The sequence below is a fragment of the Eublepharis macularius genome, chromosome 5 (genome assembly GCF_028583425.1).
Source record: "Eublepharis macularius isolate TG4126 chromosome 5, MPM_Emac_v1.0, whole genome shotgun sequence".
NCBI classification, from domain to species: Eukaryota; Metazoa; Chordata; class Lepidosauria; order Squamata; family Eublepharidae; genus Eublepharis; species Eublepharis macularius.
The window spans coordinates 148,048,396-148,059,708 of record NC_072794.1 but is presented as its reverse complement, the minus strand read 5'-3'; the positions used below and the strand labels follow the sequence as shown (position 1 = coordinate 148,059,708).

General features: G+C 44.9%; 1 protein-coding gene across 1 annotated transcript in view; it reads left to right on the top strand.

Annotated features, from left to right (window-relative positions):
- The first annotated feature begins 6,273 nt into the window (after nt 1-6,273).
- LOC129331338 (opsin-5-like) overlaps nt 6,274-11,313 on the top strand; it is a 31,165-nt gene continuing 26,125 nt past the window's right edge. Inside the window, exon 1 of the mRNA XM_054981846.1 lies at nt 6,274-6,361. Within this exon, the coding sequence (XP_054837821.1) occupies nt 6,274-6,361 (88 nt within the window). The remainder of the gene's footprint in view (nt 6,362-11,313) is intronic.

Below are 11,313 nucleotides of genomic sequence, written 5' to 3'. Positions count from 1 at the left end.
AGCATGGTCTTTGAAATCAGTGAGAGTTAAAATGTTACTCTTTGTCTGGTTTGTGCCTACCAGTATGGGCGAAGCTACAAGTGACGAATGACACTTGAAGGGCAAGTGTATTCCTCCCTGTTCACTTGTGCTCCACTCAATCCACTTGCTGTTCAAGTGTCATTCGTCACTTGTAGCTTGGCCCTATTAGGAGAGTTTACCCAATGGTCACAAAGACTCGGATAAATTCAAACTATTTTATTAACTTTCAATCCACATCTTAGCTGGCTTTTATTAGTCCAGGGAGTATTTCTTAATTTACTTTATTTAAAAAATAAAGGATGTTTGTGAGAGAAATCTGAAGGGTTGGATCCAACCAGCTTTTCTGCTAGTGAAAAAGGAAGGAGAGGGCTCCTTTGATACTCACCCTCCAAGACTCTGCTGGGGATCACAGGACTGTTATGGACAAAATCCATGTGCGACTTGAGCTGTCTGGCTGGATCTAACCTAAAAATCAAAAGCTAGGGAAGGCACACAACTGGATCATTCCAGCCTTTTTGAAAGGCAAATAGCATCCCTAAACAGCCTCTGTTCAGACTGGGGGCCACAGTATTTGCAGAGCAAGCATTTAAGCCTTCTAGCATATAAGATTCCATCACTCAAAACCAACTCTGCCCCCAATGGAGAAAAAACATCATGCAAAGCGAGAGTGTCTGTCTCTTGCATCCTTTCCAAGGCTAAAAACAGGGTGGAGGGAAACATCAGTTTTGATTGAAAAAACTGGGTTGTGCTGGGGACAAAAGGTTGCATCCTTTCTTCCCCCTGAACTGGGACCCCAGTCCAAACTGAAATTATGAACAGCCACTGCTTGCTTCTTTAAACAAAACTCCAAAAAGATCTAATCATGGATTTCCTGGGTCTCTTGCCTTGAGGCTATAATCCTCCTTGTTGCAGGAGGCGGGGCATTCTTTCTAACACAGGATTATGCACTCTGACAGGCAGCATCAGCATGGACTCAGGCTGCAGGTTTTCTCTCACAATCTAGAAAAACTTGGAACTGTGCTTGAAACCTACTGTATGCAAAGCCCAAGCTTGACCACCTACCTGCCTTCTAGTACTCTAACAGGGACAAGGAGTGCTGGGCAGAAAGTAGGGTTACTTGGTGGTAGGGTTGGCAGCATAAGGCCAGAAAACAGGAGGATACTCACACAGTTTTATGGGAGGGTGGCTCTTCATTGGTGACCAGAAGTGATGTCATTGTGTTACTGAGTTTAACCTTAGAGTTTTGGTTGAATGCTAGAATATCACCAGTGGTGCAGTCATGCTGGAAGTGATGTCATCATGTCATCAGTGGAACCAATAGCCATCTACCCCCACTCTCCAGCTAAGTAGTGGCAGAGGTCTCCGGCTGAAGTGAGAGACCTGCCAACCCTCCTTGGTGGTATTGCCCTCCCCCGCCAAATCCAGTTTTCCTTGGATGCTACCTAATATTAAATCACATCACTCCAATTAAGGATGGCTTCCTTGACTGAAATTTTGCTTGTTTCAAAATGTTTGAAGATGTGCGTGAGTGAAATCTCCAGATTAACATTGGTATCTCATTTAAATTGTTCCCCACTCTCATCCTGTGGGTGAAGCTTCTTTTGAGTTCTGGGAAGCCAAAAAAGATTAGTTCACATCCTTCAATTTAATATAAGTAAACAAAAAGAAAGCTTTCCAAGAAGCTGTTTGCTCTGTGTTAGAAGCAGTGAGGAAGTGGCAGCTGGTTCTCCTGAGTAGAGATGGGCACGAACCGGAAAAAAACTTAACCATGCAGTTCGTGGTTCACAAACCACGAACTTTCATGAACCTGCCCCGGTTCGTGAACCAGTTCGTTTGGTTCATGAAAACATCACATCCAGGTCAGCAAATCGTCACTTCCGGGTCAGCAGAAGGCCACTTCTGGGTCAGCAGAAGGTCCGCAGGAAGTCCATCCCCTGTTGCCTAGGAAGCTGATTGATCGGCACCAGGCTGTCTGCAGTGACAAACCAAAAAACAAACCAAATGAACCAGCCTAAAGTTCATGGAGGTTCATCAGAAATGGGCTCTGATGAACTGCCAGTTCGTGAACCACGAACCGGCCTGGTTCATCACAAACTTTGGTTCGTATTTCAGTTCATGCCCATCTCTGTTCCTGAGCCTTATGTTGCATTTTCACCTGGGAGGTGATGATATAAGGTTCTGGCCTCTCAGCTATGAAACCTTAGAGAGCCAAGAACTGTCTTGTGGCTAGATCCATGTGATATCAGGTAGGCCTGCCATTCCCCATTCAGTTACTTTATTTAACATATTGATATTCCTTACTGGGAAGTAAGTTGGGTTTAAGAATATAAGAAGAACCATGTGAGATCACACAAAAGGTCCACTTGGTCCTCTTTCCAATAGCGGCTTGCCAGCTCCCTCAACATAGCTCACAGGCAATGCCAGGAAGGCCACAGTCTCACCCTGTTGTTTGCACCTAGTATTCAGGAATATATTGCCTCTGAACATGGAGGTTCTACTTTGTTGCCATGGCTAAAAGTCATTGGTAGACCTCGCCTCCATTATATAGTTGCCTTTAAAAACCAATTAAGCAAGTGGTCATTTATTCATTGATGTCCTTCCTTTGCATTCACAAGTGTTCTTTCTGTTCAAGCAGGTTTCTGCAGAGGCAGGATATACATTTTCTACATAAATAAAATAAAAAGAATCCCCAAGTCTGCTAACAGATAGAAAACATCCTAATACAATATAAATATCAAATAGTCTGATGTATTGTCGAAGGCTTTCACGGCCGGAGAATGATGGTTGTTGTGGGTTTTCCGGGCTGTATTGCCGTGGTCTTGGCATTGTAGTTCCTGACGTTTTGCCAGCAGCTGTGGCTGGCATCTTCAGAGGTGTAGCACCAAAAGACAGAGATCTCTCAGTGTCACAGTGTGGAAAAGATGTTGGCAGGTCATTTGTATCTACTCAGGAGGGGTGGGGTTGAGCTGAGTCATCCTGTCAGAGTTTCCCAGGGTGTGGAATGCTAATGGAGGGAGGCTTCACTGTATCCTGAGGAGGTTCTTTTGCATATGGATTGGTGCTTGATGTGCTAATCTTCTCTGCAGGGCTATTGTCGGGGATAGAATGTTTTGTTAGCCTGGTGTTTTTCAGAACTGGAAACCATGCTCTGTTCATTCTTAAGGTTTCTTCTTTCCTGTTGAAGTTTTGCTTATGCTTGTGAATTTCAATGGCTTCCCTGTGCAGTCTGACAAAGTAGTTGGAACTGTTGTCCAGTATTTTGGTGTCCTGGAATAAGATACTGTGCCCTGTTTGAGTTAGGCTATGTTCAGCCACTGCTGATTTTTCAGGTTGTCCAAGTCTGCAGACTTGGACAACCTGAAAAATCAGCAGTGGCTGAACATCACTACATCTAGTGGCAGTGAGTTCCATAAGTTACATATTGTGTGAAGAATGGCTTTTTTGTTGCCCTGAACCTGCTGCCGTCCCATTGGGCACATATGAGTTTAATATTATGTAAGGGGGTGAAATAATTCTCTCTCTCCACATATTATGTTCCATATCTTTTAGAAATACACCCACTCTTTTAATTCAGCAGTGTGCATCAGAGACCCCTGAGAGCTTGTGGAAACGAAGGGTAACTCTTCTGTCATCCATTGGAGATCTAGCATGGCATTTCACTGGAAAGAGGTTTTTAAAATGAACTACAACCTTTCCTCTTCTTTCTGAGGCTGCTTCATACATGGATGATCATCCATCAGGGATGCTTTAGGCTCATCCTGCATTGGGCAGGGGATTGGACTAGAAGGTCCGTATGGCCCCTTCCAACTCTGTGATTCTGTGATCACTTACTGTACCATTTCTTGACTGCTCAGCACTTGGGTCTGATTCAGATTCCTGATTCCCCTTGAGAAGGGGAAGGATCCTGGCTATTGGGCAAAGCCAATGTATATTAGAACTTATGAATTATTAGTTCGCATGTGTGAATATCTGATGCATTCGTCACATCATCTGTGCACTGCCAACGCCTCCACACTCTTCAAAGGATTGTACTCCTGTATCAAATAGACAAGCTGGCCCTTTCTGACTTGCATCTGAATATGGAACTAACTCCGTTGAGGGCTCGGGGTCTCTCAAAGTCAGAAGAGGCCCTTCGTGCCTTGGTTTCTATGCAGACTCCAGCCTTTGCCATCCTCAGAGAGAAGCTGTTGCTGACAGTTTTGTGTAGTGGTTAGAGTGTTGGATTAGAACTGGGAAGATCTGAGTTCAAATTCCTGCTCAGCCATGAAGCTCACTGGAGATGTCCTTGGCACCATTTGTTTTCTTTCTTCGCCTGTCTCACAGGGCTGTTATGTAGGTTAAAACAACCAAGCATGCTGCCTTGAGATCCTTGGAGGAAGAGCAGAATAAAAATGTGATGTCTTTTTTATTTAGATGGTTATACCTCACTTTGCTCCTCAATGGGAACACAAAGCAGCTTACAACATCATTCTTCACTCCTCGATTTCTGTCTTTACAACATCCCTTTGAGGTCGTTTAGGCTGAGAGAGCATTACTGAACCAAGGTCACTCAAGCGAGCTTCCATGACAAAATGGGGATTTGAACCTGACTCTCCCAGATCCTAGTCCGGCATTCTAACCACTACACCACACTGGCTAGTGAAATTGCTCTACTCCAAACATCAATATGCCTATCTATACATTTTTATGAGAGTAAGCACCAAACAGCTGTTTGGGAGGAATATTATTATTCTGTCCCTGCTCTCTCCATGGTTTGCTGAATGAAATGGGATTTTCTGGAGTCGGGGAGGGGAGTAGTGCTTTAGTGTAGCAGAAGCATTCGATCCAGTGTGCAAAACATGCTAATTTTGGTTAAGTGGCATTGTCATTCCTCACTTACGAGAATTACATGCCAGCCCTTCCCAATGGATCTGTCTAACCCTGGGTTCTTGAATGTGGTGCCCAGAACCAGTGACACCTTAAATCCCCGGTCAGTTCTTCCCCGCCACCAGGAGCACTTCCATCTTGCTAGGATTAAGCTTCATGTTTATAACCTTGTATCTACTCCAAAACTGCTTCCAGGCACAAGTTCAGGGTTTCTACAGCTCCCTTGGGATCAGTTGGAAGCTTGAGATAGAGCTGAGTGTCATCTGCATATTGCTGACAACCTGCCCACCTCTCTGGATCACCTCGCCCAGAAGTTTCATGTAGATGTTAAACAGCACAGGGAATGCTGTTGGCAGAGTCCCGCAGCCCTTTGGCTAGTGGGACTCCACCAGCCAAAGGGCAAGGGGATGAGCAGCAGTCCCTTAGTACCACCTTCTGAAACTAACCCTCTGCGTAGGACCAAAAATGCTGCAAAATGGTACCTCCCAATACCAGCCTGGAAAGGCAGTGCCAATGAATGCCATGATAGATGGATGTGAAAGCCACTGAGAAGAGCATAATGGCATATCAACAGCCCTTCATCTGGCCCCTGTGCTAAGTAGCCAGAGAGAGAAACACTGCCGGAGACAGCAAGTTCTTTCTCTCTTTTTATCCCACTTCTTTTAGGCTGTCAGGATGCCCTAAATGACTAGCCAATGAGGACAAGGCAGGAGGAAGTTTGTTGTGGGGCTAGCAACTTCCCCAGCTGCCTTTGCAAGATTGCTTTGTTTGTGTCATTGAATCTGGTACCGATGCAGAGGCAGCCTGGAACCGGGCTGGAAACATTATCTTTGACTGCTCATGGTTTGATTAAGCTGCTAAAGCCCACTGTAATTAGCATTAGGGCTAGAACAGACAGGCCCCTTGAGAGCACGGAGCTCAGAAACTCGCTACAGCCTCATCAAGTCTTGTATTGATAGAAGCACAACAGCTGGAACCGCTAAGTGGCCTTTTCTGCCCATAAAGCACCTAAGTCGAAACTTTTTAAAAAGAAATATTACCCCGCAGCTAATCAGCATAATCTGTAATTAAATGCACCAGGCTATAATCAAGTGGAATTACCAAGCGCTTGGAGGACCAAGCCTGATCCTATTATCAACCCACCACACAGCCTGGATCTCTGTGCCACCATCTATATGAACTGTCAGTTCCTTTATTCACAGCAATGTGCTTGCAGTACCGCCAGTTGAATTTCCTTTAGCCACAAACTGCAAAAAAGGGTTCCTGGCCAAAAATACGACAGTCATGCTGTTTCCCGGGGGAAAGGTGTGCTGAACGTTCCCTGGTTAAACAAAATTCCTCCTGACTTGCACTTAACATCCTTTGTTGTTGTTGTTGTTGTTGCAGATGGAAAATGCCTCCAATTCTTCAGCGTTCCATTCCACCTTATCCGAAGGAGAAGACTTGATTTTTGGAACATTGTATTCGCTTTTTGGTAAGGAGAAAATGCAAAACAAAACAACCAAAAAGAGGCTTTCAGAAAGCAAGATAGGCTACCAACAGATCTAACACAACCCTCTTTTGAAGACCCTGCTGTTTGCTTCCACAATTGCTCTTTTGCTTAACAATGAGTTGCTTTTTGGCTCCTTCAGTAAAGATGTAAGATTCTGAAACGTCTTATGCTGGGAGAACAACCCTAGGAACTTGAAGTTTCTTGGGAATTAAAATACCAGCTCAAAACTTGGTCAGTTGATTTGGATACAACCCTCAACCATTTATGTTTCAATTTTCTTAGCTACATTAAGGGATTATGGTGCAATCCCAAAGGGTTACACCCTACTAATGAAGTCTGAGGGCTGGTCACAATGGTGTGACTGTTTAGTATTGCACTATATTGCACTTTGACATGGGTCAAAGTTATACTTCACAATAGACTTTTTAATACTTTCAGTGGTGTCATGTCTGCCTTACAAATTTAAACAGATTTATCTGACATTTTTCTCTATACATAGAAATCTAATATGTCACAGGAGGATTCGAACCTTCTCCTTGATATGTTTTCTTTTTAGAAAGGCTTGGGTTTTTTTTTAAATTCTAGTGCACACGTTTTAATTTTACTGATATGTGTAAAAGACTTATATACCCCCTTCCTTTCCTCATGAATGTTCAAGTTTTTAAAAAGTTTGACAACACTAACATAATTAAATAACAATAAAATTTGTACAACGTCATTTCAACATGGCAGCATCATTGTTCAAATGGCAGTATTCTTTTCTTACAATTGGGAAACAGAGGAGGAGAAGGAGGAGGAGAAATAAACTACAAAAGGCTGAAACTAGAGTTGCCAGGTCCCCTTACCCTCTTGATGGAAAAGGGGGACCCGGTCCTCACCATCAATTTGCCCTTCTCACATGCCCCCAGCCACCCACTCACCTGGCCTGTGGGGGGAAGGTGGGAGAACAGGCCTCCAGGACATGCTCCCGGGCCTGCATGATGATGTCACTTCCGGGGCTGATTTGGGGCCCCAATTGGCCTCGTGCAAAATGCAGGAGAACTCCAGAATGTGGCATGATGATGTCACTCCTAGGAGTGATGTCATTGTGCCTTCCAGACAGTGCACCCTGGAGACCTGTTCCCCTGCCTCCCCCCCCCCAGCCAGGTGAGTGGTGGTGAGGGGTGGAGGGTGGGAGCAGGGGATCCGCCATCCCCACCAGGAGAATGGGCAATCCTAGCTGAAACAAAGATGGTGCCAAGCAACGATTGCTTGGGAGAGTGCTCCATACACCATAAAGAGTCCTTCTCTAAGGCAGACTCCTGGATCACCTAGAGAAGGGCTTTGTAGGATAACCTCAACTGATGGGCAGATTTGTATCAGAGAATAGGACCTTAAGATGCTCCACTTCAACGGGTCCCATCTAGGAAAAGCATCAGCACTTGATATAAATTGGCCTTTAGATATTGCTTCTGAAGAACATTCGTGGAGCCAGAATTCACTAACTGTGGTCTGGATCACCATAATAATACAGCCTAAACAGAGAGCTGGTATAGCATACATGAAGTTACTCTACATTGCTCCAGAACATTGGCCTATGAAGGTCAGTATTGTCTGTTCTGAGTGGAAGCAGCTCTCTTAGGTGGAGGTCTTTCTCATCAGCGATTGCCTCATCTTTTTTTGAGTAGGAAATGCCATGGATTGAACTTGGGACCGTTTGCATACAAAGCGACTGCTCCACCACTAAGCCAATAGTCACTAAGAGACAATGTTACCAACCTGGAAGCACCTGATTCGAGTCTCTGCCATGAAACCACTAGGTGATCTTAAGCAAAATAATGTACATGGAGAACTGAACATTGAGAGCATGCTCTCGAAAAGCTACGTGTTACATGTATTGTCGAAGGCTTTCACGGCCGGAGAACGATGGTTGTTGTGGGTTTTCCGGGCTGTATTGCTGTGGTCTTGGCATTGTAGTTCCTGACGTTTCGCCAGCAGCTGTGGCTGGCATCTTCAGAGGTGTAGCACCAAAAGACAGAGATCTCTCACTGAGATCTCTGTCTTTTGGTGCTACACCTCTGAAGATGCCAGCCACAGCTGCTGGCGAAACGTCAGGAACTACAATGCCAAGACCACGGCAATATAGGCCGGAAAACCCACAACAACCTACGTGTTACAGTTGTGGATTGCAGCCCCAGCAGCCATTCAGCACTGTCTTCACATACAGCAGAGCACAAGAACAGAAACTCAATACACACGATCCCAGCCATCTGCCTTCCCAGGGATTTGTCTGTTTCAGACTTCTAGAGGCGGCAGGGGAAATTAATCAGTGTCAGCCCTGCCAGCCTCCTGGAGACGCTTAATGATGCACTGAAAAAGGGATCACCGCTGTCAGAGACAAAAGGGATTGATGGTCCCCTAGCAAAAATAACTTGCAAGAATGAAGGGATCAACCTGGGTTTTGGATCAGGCAAGTGTTCCAGGCCTTAGAGAGGCAATGGACCAGATTCTGCCCTTCCAGTATCAATACAGGACTTTGCCAAATGGAAAGCCACCAACGTTTAATAGGGCTGCAAGTATACATATTAATATTTAGGAGGAAAATGGCCACTTTTTCAATGCAACATAGACTATATCAGAAGGACATATTCTGGCACACATGTGATCAAACATATTAAATTTTTGCACCTAGACAATCCAAGTTCAGCAGCAAATGGGCTCAGTTCCATATAGTGCATAAATCACGTAAACTGGACAAACGTTTTCAATTATAAATTATGTCCAAGTTATGCATGTTTGCCCAATTCAGCTGGGGAATTTGTGGGGTAAGCAACATTGGCTGTAACCACAGAATTAAGGTTAAGTAAGATTTGCAAAGATTGCAGGTGAGGCTGCCATGGTTGCTTACAGCCACAAAACTATCAGACCACCTTCACTTTTCCACCATGCATGCAGGTGAAAGGGCATGCCTACACGCTTCACTCTCTTTAGCATAGCATCTGAAGCAATATAGGGTGTTAGGGACCACAGTAAGGGAAGAAGGACCATTTCCTTTATTGCCTTCATAGTGAGCATCCCATCATGCCATGGTACCACTGACAGTAATGTACGGGACTGGCCCTTCTTTCGAGCGGATCCTTGTGGGTGGTCAACACAGCATCAGCACCTCCCAAAATTTTACTGGAGGATCCCAAAGTACGATAAATGTCATTTCCTAATGCCTTTCAAAAGCACCATGGAGATGTGCTCGAAATAGCGATCACCCGTCGGCCCAGAATAGCTCAGCATCAGTTCCTTCGTTGCTGCTGATTAGAATACGGATGGAAAGAACGGTCACGATCATGCTGAGAAAGTTTCTTGAAAAGTCACTGCAGTCTGCGCGGAGCTCCCCCACCCCAGCCTTTTCAGCGCTCCTTTTCAGTGCTGCTGATGCTGCTGACCGAAATGATTGCGTGTCCTTGACCACCAAGGCAGCCCTTAGCAATCATCTTGATGTTCTGACTCAGACTAGCAATAGGCCTTCCTGTTCTAATCCATGTGTGGGGGTTTTGTGACAGTTTATTTTGAAGTGAGACTTAACAAAAGGCAGGCTTCCTCCCAAGAGCTTCATCAACAGAAAAAAAGGTGTTCTACTCTGACTTCTCTAGGTTACAAGAACAGACGCTCTTGTCCTGGAAAGTCAGACAGCCCAGACGTTTGATCTCAGAAAGCTCACTACTAGTATTTGGTTCATTGGGGAAACCTGCCGGTGTACATGTGGGTTTTCCCAATAGCCCAAATAGGACTCCCTCAGGACTATTTCAGGTTAGAAGGAGAAAGCCTGGAAGCAAAAGCTAAAGCCCTTCTCCGTGTGTACTGCAGTTACAATCTGAATTGAGTACTATAAGCATGGAACTAGTAACCATTACACAGGACACAAGGTGGAGATTTTGGCCTCAACCTGTGTACTCCATAATATATCTGCATGCTTCATGGCTTGAACCTGAAAGAGGCCCATACAGCTAATGCCAGTCTCCTCACATCTTCTCAGACTGCTAAACTCTGCCTTCTTAGGCAGCAGTCTGAGAAGATGTGAGGAGAATGGTGTTCGCCCTAAGGGCCTCCGTCTACATTATGGAGTGCACAGGTTCAGGTCACGGAGTGCACAGCTTATATAAAGCTGTTCAGAGTTGTTGGGCTTTTTTGCATAATGATCTCCATAGCAAAAGTTTATTGTATTTTACTTTATTTATATCCCACCTTTCTATGTAGAGAGATTCTCACTGGATGACCCTGGGTTGGTCACTCTCCATAAGTCTAGCTACCCTTAAAAAGTTACTGTGAGGATAAAATGGAGAAGGGGAGAACCATGTATGGCTGTCCTGAGGTCCCTGGAGAAGGGTTGGATAAATACGTACAGACAGAAATCTTGGTTGATTAATTGCACAAATTTGCAAATGCATATGGGTACCTGATACAGTTTACACTGTTTTTCTTTCTTCCAATTAATTCTCACAACAACCTTATGAGGTAGGTTAGGCTGAGAGTGTGACTGGCTCAAGGTCACCCAACAAGCTTTCATGGCAGAGTGAAGATTTGAACCTGGGTCTCCTAGATCCTAGTTCAGGGGTTCCTAAACTTTTTGAGCCTGCAGGCACATTTGGAATTCTGACACACTGTGGTGTGTGCAGCAACAATATGGCTGCCACAAAATGGCAGCCACCTTCAGTCACGCAGTGAACATTCTTGTGCTTCGGAAGCAGTTTCTGCCAAAGTTTTTTTCTTTTAAATCTGCACAGCCAATCAGTACTTCAATAACCAATCAGAAGCCATGCTTTGTAAAAGCCCCACCTGGCCCCACCCACTTTCTAAAAACACTTGGCAGGGACCAGAATAGGTGCTGATGGGCACAATTGTGCTCACAGGCAACACATTGGGGACCCCTGTCCCAGTCCAATTCTCCAGCCACTACACCA